Below are 15897 nucleotides of genomic sequence, written 5' to 3' on the forward strand. Positions count from 1 at the left end.
TCGACTCTTGAATATTGTTATCATTGTTCTGCTAAAAAGTATTCCTAGTGAATACTCATAGTATAATATTCTCATCTGACTCTTAAATATTGTTATTATTGATCAACTTAAATTTTTTTAGAAACTTTTTTTCTATATATCAAATACAATAATTACATTTTAATAAAATTTATTTTCCATTAGGCATTTCTAGTTTGCAAATGCAAGCAACTCAAAACTGGTGATTTAGTAATTAATTAATTATGAATCCATGTGAAGAAAACATTTTCAATTTGCCCAAATCATTGTAAATTTTCGAAAACAATACTCACTTCGTGCTAGAAAAACCATAATTTTTCAATATTTTTGTATATCTCACAACAATTTTCATTTCTTATTTTAGATATTATTCCACCACCAACTCAAAAATTATTATCTTTACTCTATCAACTTATTCACGCTCACATCTGACCATTATAACACTAACTCCACCATATTACTACTCATGTCTCACCTAGCTTTTTTATACGAGAATGGAAGTAATAGGTTTCGGACATATTCTAGGTATATTCACAGAAATCAGTGGCAAAATGTCAGTTGGGGATGTAGCTCAAATGGTAGAGCGCTCGCTTTGCATGCGAGAGGCACGGGGTTCGATCCCCCGCATCTCCATTCTTTTTATATTTTATTTTTGTTCTTATTTTTACTTTTAACAAATTTCCCACGTTAAGCCTTGATTAGAAGCTAAAACTTATTTACATCATTTAAATCTTATCATATCTAGAAGTTACAAACAAGAAACAGGGGTCTGACTGCAAAAAGCCAAAAACAAAGGGTGACAAACCAACAAACAAAATACTACTCCTACTACTAGTATCAATTCTAAGTATAACAGAGCTTTTGTGGGAAGGAAGGCTATCAATTTCATAAATGTTCATTAAAAAAAGCATTTCAAATCTATAAAAGACATCAGCAAAAAAATGCATATTAATATCACAAGTCTCCCACTTTACATTACTGTAGCAACAGACCATAATCCCCACAACTTTTATTTGGACGTCGTACACTTACTAAACTAGTTATCAAAGCATACACAATTTAAACATCATGAGAAAGAATTGTACCTCTCCTCTTGATCTTGGCAGATGGCTCGTAAGTAACACGTTGAATGAGTTCGACTGCGCCCTTCAAATTGTTGTGTCTGAGCTCCATCTCCGACCATTCACACCAAATGCTAGCAAGATGATCCACAGCCTTAGCAAAAATGAGCCGGGCATTCAGACATCTCCATGATGGGATCAACTGTCCTCACAGCTTCTGCGTATGTCAAAATCTGTTTTGTCGGATTCCCTTCGAATATCCTAACTCTCTTTCGCCTTTACATTGCGGTGGTTTAAAATAGTCTTTGAAGAAAGAATACGAAAGAGTAATACTAGTATAATAGTATTAATATTGTCGGTTATAAATCCTCTTCCTAAAGTCACGCCCATTTTATCTTTGACTCAATAAGGTATGTTAGTCTTATTAAAGCCAAACAAATTTTTTTAAATATTACTCTATTTTCAGTGATAACAATTTCACAATTTATTATACTACTACTTAAATAATACTTACATATAAGTTTGCATATATATTTGCATAACGAATTTAGTACTGCTAGTTTTGCATGAACAATATATTTTTGGTTATCTCTACATCCTATTTTTCTCATGTAATTACATCATCATAAGGTAAGTGTCGATCTTGCCAATTTTTAGATAGATAAGTATAATATTATTTCCTAATTAGTATTATTACAGTCGTATCCCGTTTCATCCACAACAAACTATATTTTGCATTGCCATAAGTTCGTTTTGCATTAAATTTTTTTTCCTTCAATTGCAAAACTTCAGAGATCCAAGATATTTTCAATTGTAAATCCTATTTTTACATCATCAAGATATTATCTCGAGGCAGGTGTCGATTTTGTCTAATTTTAGATAAATATTACTAGTAGTATATTAACTTTTCATTAAGATTATCTTAACTTTTTACGCAATAATTTGCATCACAACACAATAATCAATAATCTACTACTACTATTACATTATATACGACTCGTTATACAATTATGCATTTGGTGATACATTCCTGTTGCATAATTATTGATAGAAATATACGAGTTCCATTCTTAAAACTAATTGGTGATAGGAGGAGGGCCCATAAGAGACTTCCATCCTTAAAACTAATTGGTGATAGGAGGAGTGACCCTTTTTTACCCACAGTCAGCGACCCGCCCTGATACCATGATACAAATTCATGGATTCCATCCTAAAAGCAATTGGTAATAGGAGGGGGGGCATGAGACTTATATAGTAATTTCAATTCTCTTTGTACACCGATGTGAGATAACTGTAATATATTTTTTGTAATTTTAATTCCCAACATATTATAAACTTATAATCGGGTCCATTTATAATTGTGTATCATTAAAAATATTAGGTGATCCGAACGGGGCTCTGGAACTGGCTCTTTTCTGATATTTACATCCAACATTCTCAATAGTGGCACAAAATACTTTTCAGTTATAGAAATTAAGGATGAACACAAGAATGACCATTCAATTCCTTCCATACTAGTGCCTGTTACTGTAAGGAGAATACAACCTTTGAAAAATATTTTATTACTCATTAATCTATAATATATCATTTTAATTGTGATAGTATAAAAACATAAATGTATACCATGTTTCTAAGTAAATTAAAAAGATATATTTTCCATTTATCTCTTTAGAAAGATAAGTATAATTATCTTCTTAAAAAAGTAGTGAATTTCAAGTGAAGAATTTAAATTGAAAAGGTATACAAAAATAACTACTTTACCATTTTACTTTTTATGTGGAAAAGATATAAAAATACATTTTAAAACTGAAAAAGGTATAATATCTTCTTAAATACTTTTACCAATAAAGAATGAGTTTCATGAAGAAAAAGTAAATATCGTAGTTATTTCACTTTATCTCTCTATTTATCTTCTCTCTTGGAGATACTCTTATAGGCTTTTTTTTTGTATGATGAAACGGAATAAGCAGGGAGTTAAATGAAGATGAGATTGGAATGAGGTTGAGAATAAAATGAGGATTTCATTCCATTATTGTGCTTAGTGAATGTAAGGAATACAAATGGAATGAAATTGTGCAGTGAGTGTGGTGTGTGCAATATGTATAGTGTGTGCCTGTGTGGAGTGTATATGCAGAGTGTGCATATAGTGTGTGCAGTGTGCGCGCGCACCCAATGTGTGGATTTTTTTAATAATTTAAAATTAAATTTTTTTAGTTATATTATAAAATAAAAATTATAAAATTGAATGATATTTAATTTAAATATAATATAAATGTTTTATAATTTTATTAAAATCTAAAATAAGAAGAAAAAATAATGAAATGGAATGCAAATTAAATGAAATGGCCCTTCCTTAGTAGATAGTAGAAGGAAGGGTTATTCCCATGAGGAATAGATTGATAATTTCAAATATAATAATAATTCTTTAGGTAAAAAATTATGAAGAGAAGAAGTGGAATGATATTAAAAAAATTCCATTTCATTCCTTCGTTCTATTCCATTAAAGTTGATGATCGGAATGAATCTAATAAAATTCAGTAGTACATACCAATAAAATTCCAAACCAAAATATTGGATTCACCATTATAAATACGCGGTGCATAATTTTATTTCATAGATACGCATAGCATTTAATACCCAATTATGACAAAAATGCATCACTTGCTAATTTTGTCAAATAAAACTAATTTCCGTTTGACTTTATAGAAATGTGACTAATCACTTATCACTGTCGATTCAGTTTTTTTTCAGCCTCGCATTATCCCCCATCCGCCTCTCTCCACGTATATATATATATATACGTCTGTGACGATACACAATACACATTTTTTCTCTCTATAACGTTACGCGATTTCTCCGACACTAAAAATCCAATCCTCCTTCCTCGTACGGGCAACCAACTGACGCCGCGGCGCTCGATATCGCCATCGATCGCATCGATCCGTTATTAAGGTGAGCCTTTGCCGCGTTGCGTGGCCTTTCTTTTCGATTTTGATTAGGGTTGCGGCGTGATTTTGAATTTTTTATTTATTTAGATTTTGGAATGTATTGGCATTGGCGTTCGATTAGATGAATTTGAGGGCGGCGCGTTTGGTTTTCTCTCATTGCTTGTGTTTGTGGGGGCTTGTTTTGTGAATTCTGGCTTCTTTATTGGTTTGCGATAGATTGATCTACGGACTGCATTTGTCATTTCGAATGATTGTATGAATCTGGTTTTCTAAATTCGTGATTGAATTTCTTTTTCTCAGTGATAGGATTGTTGAGGGTGGATGTGTCGCTTCCCTAATTTTATTTGGGAAATGGAATTTGATTAATAAATGTGGTTTTTCCTTGAGGAAACCTGGTATTATTTGGATGTGTGTCGGTAGGGTTGTGTTTCCTTCATTAGCCATTCTACGATTAGCCTTTGGAATGTTTGGAATGTCAACATCAATTAGGCATTATTGTGAATTGATTGCACGAAGATGATTGATTGTCCATGTATTACTTTTGTTGGATCTGGGAGATTATGTAGTTATTTTCTCTAGATTTGAAACATGAATGTGGGGAGTTTTGCTGTATGGCCAACAAATTTTAGATATTGTTACAACAAGTGAGGAAAATAAGCATAAATGCTTGGTGCTCAGACTCAGAGTGGTTGACTTGAGGGTAGTTATTGAGGCAGGGAAATAATAGCTGTGGAGATGACTTAATACGTTGGAAATAATGTCGACACGATGGCTTTCATGAATTATTGAATTACTATATGACAATCACTAAGGAAGTTACTGCAGGGATCTGACTATTTGACTCTAATATGTTTTGCAAATATATAGTACTAAAAAAAGGCATTAGAACTGAATAAGGCAGCAATAGATTTTTGCTTCTTATAACCAGTATTCAGAATCAGAAATATGTATACTTGCAGGATAAGCTCAATATCAGATACATTTGATTTTCGCCAATTGATTGGGCATCTTGGTCAAAGCTGTTCATTTGTGTGGGAGGTTGCTAGTGTTTGATCCATTGCACCCTGGATTGGATATATTATGTGACAATAGGAAAACATCAATTATTTTCTCATATCCTAACCAAGTCACTTGCCAAGAAGACAATGAATGGCAATATTCTTGCACATGTTTGGCTTAACCTGCGACTTTTTGCTGCTGGCTAATGCTTCTTTATTCTTTAGTTTTGCAGAAATTAGAGCTTGAAGTTGCAGACATGTCGCCAGCATCCAAGGCCAAGTCTAAAGATAAGAAGACTGGCAAAGAAGCTCCAAAGAATTCTCTAAAGCCTTTGAGTCATGTTAATGCCAGTAGTGGGACCACAGCAAGTGGATACAATCCTGTTTCAAGAACATTTCATACCTTTGAATCTGCACCAGTGCCTACGGCCTGTCCACTTCATGTTAATGGTCGTTTCCGGAATATAGATGATACGGATGACCATAATGGAAGTTCATCAGGGACGGGCATTGAGTATGACTCTATTTCCAATAATGGTAGTTGGTCTGGCGACTCTGAAGACCATAAAGAAAAGTCATCACAGCCGCTTACTCGTCAGGATATAATACCTGGTGCTGACAATGACAAAAGAGAGAAGATACGTCAGAAGAATGAGAGGAAACATCAGCGCCAAAAGGAGAGGCGAGCGCAGGAGTTGCACGAACGGTGCTGTAGCTATCTCATGTCGAGGAAGCTGGAAGCTCTGGCACAGAAGCTTGTTGCTATGGGTTTCTCCCAAGAGCGAGCGGCAATGGCTCTTATTATGAATGAAGGCAGGTTAGAGGAATCAGTATCATGGCTTTTTGAAGGAGGTGAAGAAGACAAGAACTCGGATAACAATCTTGATGGTGGTGGTAATTTGAAAATTGACATATCAGAGGAGCTTGCTCGCATTACATATTTGGAAATTACATATAAGGCTTCCAAACAAGAGGTGGAAAGAGCTGTAGTATCCTGTCAGGGTGATCTTGAAAGGGCTGAAGAGACATTAAAGGCACAAAAGGAAGAGACTCCTGCTGTCTTGTCTAAGCCTGATGAAAATGGCGATCCTCCTACTGTTACAAATAGCAAGCTAGCAACGATTAGTCAGAATCCATTAAGAATACAACCAAAGTCTACTTCAGTAACCACTGTACAGCAGAGAAGAGATGACAAAGATTTCAACTACATCAAACTTCCTGCAACAGTAGAGTCTGTAGTGGATCCTGTGACCAAAAGCATGCAGGTGGTAAAGAAAATACCACCTAAAGCTGACTGGGCTAAACAACAGCAGATTGTGCCTGCAGAGAAAAGGTGGGTAAGTCCAGGATCAGATTCTTCTGCATCATTTTCTTTAGCATCACGGTCTCTGCCATCATCAACTCCAGCCAAGACGGATGTTCGCTATGTTGGTGTTGGAAATGAATTGAAGAAGTTGCAGCTAGGATCAGTCAAAGAACCGGTAATCGTCATGCAGCGACCTCAGTCCATCAATGCAAAGCAGGTTCCCAGCACAAGTATTAGCTCATCTCCTCCTGGAGAGATGGCTATGAGTTGGTATCCTAGTTCTGTTGAAACAGTGAAGCCACATGGGTTCGTGCCATCTGTTACCGTGTCTAATGGTTTTAGCTCAAATCAGTCGCACAGCCAACCTCAATATCAGTCGTCACAGCACCAATTTATGTCCAGTAGCAGCCCAATTGATTCATCAGGAACTAAAAAATCCAACAGTTACTGGGGTCAAGGCGGATCACCAGCACTTGCTGCTCCTTCCTCCCTTGGTCTCTTCTCCTGCATTGGTGCCAGTGGCTCATCTGGGACTTCATCTCAGGTGGACTGGAGCACCGGCAGCTCAATGTTGCAATTTGATTACACCAACGTTGACTGGAGTTTGGATCGTGGGTCACTATTCCCAAAACCTAACGGCCCATGGACTGGGGCTAACTACATTCCAACTAATTCTAGCCTGTATGATTCATTTACATATGGTGCGGGTTTGAAGTCTACTATGAGGCCTGGTCTGTCCAATGGGAATGCTGCAGCGATGGATGGGCTAAATCCCAATGACCTGATGGCTGGTGGATCACGGGAATGGACTTCACCATTTGAAGAGAAAGACCTTTTCAGTCTACCCAGACAAGTTGTTTCCTCTCCTACACTGTAAGAGAATGGTGATGGGTTTTACGAATAAAGAAAAGGGTGTTGATGTTGGTGCTTGTTCTTTTATGCTTTTGGATTTGTATTTCATATGAATTGACATCATATCTTAATGGGAAAAGCATTACAGTTTCTTTGATTCACTGACTTTCATATTTTGATTTCTTGCCCAAAATCTGTTGAAATCCACCATCCAGCCAAAACTCACTACAAATATCAATCTCATGTTTCCGGATAGTACAATTCTTGAATCTATCTTGTTAAAATCCCTGTCTTATTTGCTACAAATGTATAATGAATTATGTAGAGAGAAATGATAGTAGGTGCGGCAGTGGGCCAACGATGATTCAGTGAGGACGGAGGTTGCTGATGACCCACCAAACGGTAGTAGCTATGCACAAGAACTTGTCATACATCATCAAGTGGAAGCACACAATTAACACGGAATGACAAACTGTAACATCGAGCGCAAAAAAAATCAAGAGATACTAAAATATATGGAGGCACAAGTTTGTAAGGACATGTGGGGTTGATCTTTTCATATGTGGTGTAAGTTTAGCATACAGGTAGGGAAATCGTTTTCACTCCAAAAGGGATTTACTAACAACCAGAAACTGACTTTTTCGAGGCAGACAACAACAAACACGACTGAGAAACGAATAAAAAGAGGGAGCATTGCAGATGTAAAATCAATAGTCAAAAGGCCAGCGCGTTCTGCTATGCTCCTCATTTGGAGCTGCTGCACCGTTTCCTTCAGTTCCTGAATGGCGTTGAGTGTTCTGATTCGATGAGTTTGAAGGCCACAGAAATGTAAATGGATTCCACCTCCCTTGACTCTGAGAGTTACTGATGTCCCTTCTGCTGCTGTTGTCACTTGCATTCACTGCTCTCTGATTCAAGTTAGAACGAGAATTTGCAGAGTCTAGTGAAGGCAGCTCAACACGACAGACAGGGCACGAATTATGTTCCACTAGCCAAGGCACAATACAGTCTGAATGATAGATATGATCACATGGCATCTGTCTAGCTCTTGTCCCCAATTCAAACTTATCTTGACAAACTGGGCAGTGAGCATCTGTATTGAGATGCCTTTGCAAAATCTTGATGGTTGGCATAGCATCAATCGCGGAACGCGGTGCTGGAGGAGGACCCCGCCTGTCATTCACACTCAGCTGCTCTATCAGTTCCTGTAACCCATGCCCCATAAAGAAATCACCAGAATCAGCCCGTCGTTGCCCCATAAAGATCTCACCAGAATCAGCTCGTCTTTGCCCCACTCCATGTCCATCACTAAAAAAGAAATCAAATGGATCGACAGCAACTGGAGTTTGGCCATGGTATATCAATAATTGGCCAGGAGGCCTGGGGCCAACGCCCACACTTGTTCGTCCTCTCACATCAAAGTTCGGGTCCCTTCCTATCATCCTGCGCCTCATTAGGGCAGCAAACGCATCCATAATACCAAATCTTGGATCTTGCATAAACCCGAGTCCAGAACCATCACCGGAGTGAGTGCCCATAACTTCGGCCAGCTCTTGTATAAAGCCACCATCACAGTACGGGCAGACCAAGTTACGGCCTCGAGGTCGTACAGGCTGTCTGCATTGGTGGCACCAATGAGTGTTTCCACCACTAGACATTATTATTATTATTATTTATCTTAAACACGAAACATAAGCCACAATCTCCAGCCCCGGAACTTTTCCTGCATCCAGACATCTATGAATAACCATAACTCAACTATGAAGCAGTTTTAGCAAATTCAAAATTTGAAACAAATAACTGATATGAGATCTTCCAATGAAGGCTGGACCATATTCCAATCAATTATGCAGGGTTCAACTTGCTTAGCTCATCATGTAAATTTACAGGGTCTAGATCTGCTCCACACCACAGAATTCAATCCTCTAACACAAAGATAGAGAATAGAAAGGGGAACTCACCTAACAAAAAAATAAAATTCTAGGCAACGAAAAATCATGTTGATCAGAACACAATAAGTTCATGAGCAAAGTGTACACGGCACAATCAAGCATCAACAACAACTTTTATTGGTCGGAAAAATCCAACAAGCAAGCAAACAAAGTTGTATAAACTGAAAGCGATCAATCAAGTTAAAATAGAAGAAATCTGAAATTAAGAAGAGCATGAGTAGTTAATGTAGTCAGTACTTACCAGAGATAGAGAGAGAGAGTAATGCAGGAGATTGCGACAATTTCCCTAAATTAAGGATTTAGCAATGGAATCACAAAAGACTTGTGTTGGAGTTGAGTAGGATATATATTTATATATACGAATGGATCTATTCATTCTGACCCGACCCGAACCACCCGCGCTTCTTTTCTTTTGCCACTCAAAAAATTGAGATGGATTTATAATCGGATATTATCATTTCTTAAAATAACGAATTACCAGTCTTACCAACCCAAATCCAAACCCAAACCCAAAGCATCAGAGAAGAAAATGAGAAAACGGCATTAATTGAGTAGTATTGTATATTAGTTGGCACAATACCTCTTTAAATCACACTATCTGCAGTCACACCTTCGTGTCCTAATAATTTTTTTTTTTCAACACGTCCTCTATAGCACAGCTTGAACATTGCAAAGACATTAGTAGGGATTACATTTTCAAAATTTTCTTTAGAAGTTTATTTTCGAGTAATTTAGATTATTAATAGGGCTTTTGTAAAATTTAAATAAAATTTCAAAATAATTTATAAAAAAATATTCAAAAATTCAATTCATTAGGGGCTTAAGCCTCTCCCCCTCCGCATTGCTCAAGACCTTAGGTCATCCTATTCGTGGTAAGGAAGTGAAATCATACAAAATGACCAATCCAGTCATATTATCATCATTTTCTTCTTTGGTCCTTTTTTTCTCATGCCATTAACCGACTAATGCATCAAAGTGAATATTTTAATCGAGGTACTCTCATCGTCACTTCCATCATCATAGCCCGACACCTATAGTTAAAAAGGGATTAAAAATGTATAAGCTACTGCTATAACATAATCACATTCTTGGTTTGAATTTGTGAATAACCTTTAACATTACACCCCCAAGTCTCTAACAAAAAACTCAACTATGAACGAAAACAACTTTGATACATAACACAACCTGGTAAATTGTCAAATAATCAAATACTTGCACATCAAATAAAAGTCTAAATAAACTATCAGCTTATATAAAGAGGTGTTAAGACTACAACGCAAGGTATATCATGAAAACAACTTGATGAAGTATATTTTTTTCTCTTTTTAATTATACTGCTATTACTGCCACAATATGGTAAAACAAAAGCTGTGGAACTATATGTTACTGCCACACAATATATATTGTAAAACAAAAGTTTTATTTCACAGGTAGAGAATGCAAATATAGTTTCATACATAAATATTTTTTCGGATTTCTGATTTCTTCTTTACATAGTTAAATCTAACATTCGCTGACATACTATACATAATTAATCTAGCATAATATTCCTTCATCCGCGAATAAGATATATATATTTTTTTCATTTTGGCACATCTGCCAATAATAATCTCAATTCACATTTACTGAGAATAGTAAATAAGTTCTACTCCATATTATAACATTTTCTACTCACCTTTTATTATAAAATTGTATTTAAAAGTGAGAGTCACACTCTCTTATTTTTTCTACTCACTTTTCTTTGTACAATATATCTTAAAACTCGCACCAAGCTCAAACGTTACCCCTATAGCAGACGGAATGAGTAATAATCAAAGACTCCACACATAAATATAATATGTGGGATACAAAAAGGTCTCAAAATAAATCAAATCCTAAATTAATAATTTAAATAAGAGTGAACTACATAATAGTACCCGATCTTTCATTTTCGCACAAAAATGATACCTAATCTTTGTTTTATACTCCCTCTGTCGCATTAGAAATGAAACGTTTTCTTTTTTGGGTTGTCCCAATAAAAATGAAACATTTTCTAAAATGAAAATAACACTATCTCTACTTTTTCTTCTCTCTTATTTTACCCTCTCTTCATTAACTCACAAAACAACACTGCATAAAATCTCGTGCCGAAAACCAAATGTTGCATATTTATTGAACGGAGGGAGTATTATTTTTGGTACCTCGTGACAAAAATAACCATAGATACTAAAGGGGTGTGATCAATTGCTAACTCACCTCTTAATCGCTAACTACAACTAATCTAAGATCATAGAAGTTTGGAAATCTAAAGGTCTATAATTTGTTATGTGTAATTTCGTTTTTTATTTTTTAATATTGAAAAGATAAGAATAACTAACCAAATTTAGGGTTGCGGAACATCCTGTCAATATAGTGTGTTAAATATGTCAACACGAATACATGAAAACGTAAATACAGTTTCATATTGGCATTATTCATGTATTATATTGACATATTTTGCAAGTTGTATTGACATAATCTACTGGACGAATTATATGAAAATTCACGAAAATAATATCAAATTTTGACAATGAAACGTATGCATGTAGGATCTCGTTGGAATCTTTATAAAATTATCTTTAATTTGATATATGTAGTGTAAAAAATAATTTAAATCGAGATAATTATATGCATTTAAAGTTTTGATATATTTTTTTAATTTTGTTAATCGACATTAATACCCTTAATGACATTTAGTTGTAATTAGCAATTTAAGGGTGAGTTCACAATATAACACACCTCAGATACTAAATATGTGATTTTTTAGTCATATAGGGCATCTTTAGAAATTACAACTAAATAGTACTCCCTTCGTCCCATAATAGATGTCATACTTTCCTTTTTAGTCTGTCCAATAAAAGATGTCACATTTCTTCTTTTAGAAAAAATTCTCTCTCACATCAATTATAAAATTATATTTTCTCTCACCACTTAATACACAAAATAACATCTCCTAAAATCCAATGCCATCTCCCAAGTGTGACATCTACTATGGGACGGAGAAAGCACCAAAGATGTAATTTCTTTTTTGTTTTTCTCTCTTCTTTCCTTTTTCTTTTAATTTCTATTTTCTCTTCTTTCTTTTTTCCTTCCCTTTTTTCCATTATTTTATGCATACGAGTATACGACTAGTTAACATTCATAATATAAATTAAGAACCACCTAATTAGACTAATTGTTTAAACTAATCAAATCAATTGAATCCTTTTAATTTAAATATTTTGTATCGTTTTAAAACTAAAACACCTAATTAAAAATAGCAATCATTTTTTTTATCGTTATAAATATAATTTATATTTTAAATTTTATTAAGACTATATTGATTAGTTATTAATAAGATAAAATAATAATAATAATAATAATTGTTATAATTTAATATTATATGATTCATATTTTGAATAACTATATTATAGTAATTATTTATTAGTTGCAAGTTATTAATTAATATAATAATAATTAAATATATTTAAAACTATAACTTTGATTAAGTATGAGTTATAATGAATTATATTAAAAATAAATTAAATAATATTAATTTATACATAATAATATTAATAATGAGAGAAAGATATAGAAGATACTCCCTCTGTCCGCGAATAGGAGTCCCGTTTTGCCATGTCCGCGAATAGGAGTCCCGGTTCACTTTTATCATAAATGGTAATAGAGTCCCACCTTCCACTAACTCATTTCATTTACATTTCATTTAAAATTAATATATACAAGTGGGACCTCTATTCCACTAACTTTTTTCCATCCACTTTTCTTAACATTTCTTAAAATCCATGCCGCTAAGAAATGAGACTCCTAATAGATGACGAATGGTGTATATAAGTACTTCGGAAAGGATCACCTACAACAGTAGTCACACAATAAGACTACACTCATTTTTACAATAAATAGTTGGTAAGTCTCACATTGTACTAACTCACTTCACTCACATTTTATTATAAAATCAATATAAAAATTATGGGTCACCTATTCCACTAACTTTTTCAACCTACTATTATTTATATTTCTTAAAACCCGTAATAACAATAAGAGTAACTCCTATTGTGGGACGGGGGAAGTATCATTTTAGGTCCTAGCAAAGTATGCTAAAAAATGTCTATCATAGCAAAAATGTGAAATTGTGATTTTTAGTTGATGTTTTGTGGTGAAAATTAGCATTAACTACTCAAAGTGTGATTTTTAAATACCAAAAACAATACAAAACAAAGATCAGGTGCCGCTTTTGTGCGAATGTAAAAGATCAGATACTCCCTCCGTCCAATATGCACATTTTCCTTTTTAGTCCGTCTCATAAGAATATCCATTTTTCATTTTTGAAAACTCTTTTTTCTCTAATGAGGTAGAATCCATTTTTTATTAACAAAACTTTAATTGCTTTTTCTTTCAATCCCTTTCTTATTTTACTAATTTTATATTAAAATTTGTCACTAACAAAACTTTAATTATTTTTTCTTTCTATCTATTTTTTATTTTATTAATTTTATATTAAAATTTGTGTCAAAATCGTGTATATTATTTGGAGATGGAGGAAGTATAGTTCACACTTTAAATAATTATAAAATGATTCAAATCATTTCACGATCTAGGGTTTTTATAACTGCATATAAAATCTCGCCCCTCCAATATTTCTCCCTCTTTCACTCTCTTTCTACTTGGCCTAGGTTATCTCTACATCTCTCTCTTTCTCTCTCCAATGGCTGTTACCTTCGCAGATCTGCACACAGAAGCCGGCCTAAAGGCCCTCGACGCCTTCCTCTCTGGAAAATCATACATCTCTGGGTAACACGCTTCTTCACTTTCTCCTTTTTTTCTACAATTTCACACTGTTCAATTTATTCTAACGATTTGTGAATTGTTTGATTGGCGATTTTCAGGAGTCAATTGACTAAAGACGATGTTAAAGTTTATGCTTCCGTTTCGGGGAAGCCTAGTGCTGATCTCTACCCTAATGCCTCCAAGTGGTACGAAGCTGTTTCCGCAAAGCTAGCATCGAGGTATTTTCTTCTGACTTCACAAATTAATCCAATTTGCTTTCGTGCTTATGTTTGCTTATTTATTGAATTTCGTCATGCCGATAGTTTGCTTTGTATATCCTGTATTTGTGTATATTAATTATGTTTGTGATTCTTGTTGTACTTGATTGTTGAGTTGCAATTTGTTATGGTGTAGCTTTCCTGGAAAAGCTGTTGGAGTAAGTATCGGAGGTCCAGCTGCAGTGTCAGCTGTTGAAGCGAAGGTAGCTGATTTACCTTTGTGTTTCGTATACCGATCTGCCTGAAAAATATGCTAATTGTTTCCATGGCATTTAATTTACTGGGTCGATTGATAGGGGAAGATTGATGAGGCATAACATGATAACAACACACATTTTAGGCTGATACAGGAGTTATCTCCTAACAAACCATTGTACAAAGTATGAACTTTTTGCAATCCTGAACTCAATGCAGCAAGAAGTCATTTGGATTATAGGATGTTCTGGGCATTGTTACTTACGGCCATGGATGAACTTTAGTTCTGTATTGATATTTTTCCTTTTCCCAAGACATTGTAGGTAGCCCTGGTTATTGGAATTGGTATTGTCAACACAACATGGTTTACACTTTTAGGGCCTGTTTATGTTTTATAGATAGCCCTGGCTCAAGATACTAGAGGCTTTTAATTGATTGGAAGATTCGTTCTTAGGCCTAATGGCTTTGTACTGTTTATTTTTTTGGTGTGTATTGGAGTAGATAATAACTGATATGTAAAATCCATTTCATCCAGGAGGATGCTGCCGATGATGATGACGATCTTGATTTATTTGGCGATGAGACCGAGGAGGAAAAGAAGGCTGCCGAAGCAAGAGAAGCAGCCAAGGCGCCTGCTAAGAAGAAAGAAAGTGAGTCTATGGCATCTTAATCTCACAGTGTTTGCTTTTTAAGTCATTATCTGCGCATATGGCTGCCATTATTATCATTTCAAAAATTGATGCAACCTTTTAACAACACATGACTAAAAGTTATTTTGAGATCATAATGTATAGATCAATTGATGCTATATGATTGTATCCATATGTTAGAGAATATCTGTTTCCACACGTTTTTACATGTCTACACTGTTTCATTGTGATTCTAAGTTGTCCTGTTTGTCTTCATCTTGCAGGTGGTAAGTCATCTGTTCTCATGGATATTAAGCCCTGGGATGATGAGACCGACATGAAGAAGCTTGAAGAGAGTGTTCGAAGCGTTGAGTTGCCAGGACTCTTATGGGGAGCATGTATGATTCTCTTCTGTTTTTGGCATCCTTTCTCTTCCTACATACTTTTATGTATTGTTACTACATTGCACTAGTTATCATATATGCATTTGGTGCTTTACTTAACTCAGTCTATAACTTCTCCATGCAGCCAAATTGGTTGCAGTTGGTTATGGAATTAAGAAGCTCCAAATCATGCTTACCATTGTTGATGATCTTGTCTCTGTTGACACTATGATAGAGGAGGTACTCACCGTGGAACCTCACAACGAATACATCCAAAGTTGCGACATTGTTGCCTTCAACAAGATTTAAAGTTGCGATGTCTGAGCCTTTGTCCGGCTATAATTTTGTTATTCACTAGAACTTTTGCTTGTTTTGGTTTATACCACCTTTATTGTTACCAAGGGAAGAGGAAAGGATTTTTAAGACACTGTTTGCGGATTTGATTTGGTGGTGTTTGATGAAATTTGCTGTTTTTATAACCTTTGGCGGCGTTTG

At 34.9% G+C, this 15897-nt stretch overlaps 3 protein-coding genes and 1 non-coding gene across 5 annotated transcripts; 3 read left to right on the top strand and 1 right to left on the bottom strand.

Moving 5' to 3' along the window:
• The first annotated feature begins 578 nt into the window (after positions 1–578).
• TRNAA-UGC lies at positions 579–651 on the top strand. Its single transcript has one exon. It is a non-coding gene; the product is annotated as a tRNA-Ala (tRNA).
• A 3226-nt stretch (positions 652–3877) lies between these two features.
• On the top strand, positions 3878–7344 carry LOC125212355. Of its 2 annotated transcripts, none has more exons than XM_048112496.1 (2): positions 3878–4031; positions 5251–7344. In XM_048112496.1, the coding sequence occupies exon 2, from the start codon at positions 5283–5285 to the stop codon at positions 7206–7208; it is 1926 nt and encodes a 641-aa protein (XP_047968453.1). In that variant the 5' UTR covers positions 3878–4031; positions 5251–5282; the 3' UTR covers positions 7209–7344. The 2 variants fall into 2 exon arrangements, with proteins under 2 accessions (XP_047968453.1, XP_047968454.1); XM_048112497.1 differs by having other exon boundaries at positions 3909–4031; positions 5259–7344.
• A 319-nt stretch (positions 7345–7663) lies between these two features.
• Positions 7664–9454, bottom strand: LOC125212356 (probable E3 ubiquitin-protein ligase RHC1A). The gene is made up of 2 exons (XM_048112498.1): positions 9377–9454; positions 7664–8906 (listed from the first exon to the last, which is right to left on the bottom strand). Exon 2 carries the CDS (start codon positions 8839–8841, stop codon positions 7891–7893), a length of 951 nt encoding a protein of 316 aa, XP_047968455.1. The 5' UTR covers positions 8842–8906; positions 9377–9454; the 3' UTR covers positions 7664–7890.
• Positions 9455–13781: 4327 nt separating this feature from the next.
• Positions 13782–15881, top strand: LOC125211779 (elongation factor 1-beta 2-like). Its single transcript, XM_048111712.1, has 6 exons — positions 13782–13941; positions 14037–14156; positions 14332–14398; positions 14926–15040; positions 15304–15417; positions 15548–15881. The coding sequence occupies exons 1-6, from the start codon at positions 13856–13858 to the stop codon at positions 15709–15711; spliced, it is 666 nt and encodes a 221-aa protein (XP_047967669.1). The 5' UTR covers positions 13782–13855; the 3' UTR covers positions 15712–15881.
• Positions 15882–15897: the final 16 nt, after the last annotated feature.

This window comes from Salvia hispanica, chromosome 3 (assembly GCF_023119035.1).
Source record: "Salvia hispanica cultivar TCC Black 2014 chromosome 3, UniMelb_Shisp_WGS_1.0, whole genome shotgun sequence".
Taxonomy (NCBI): Eukaryota; Viridiplantae; Streptophyta; class Magnoliopsida; order Lamiales; family Lamiaceae; genus Salvia; species Salvia hispanica.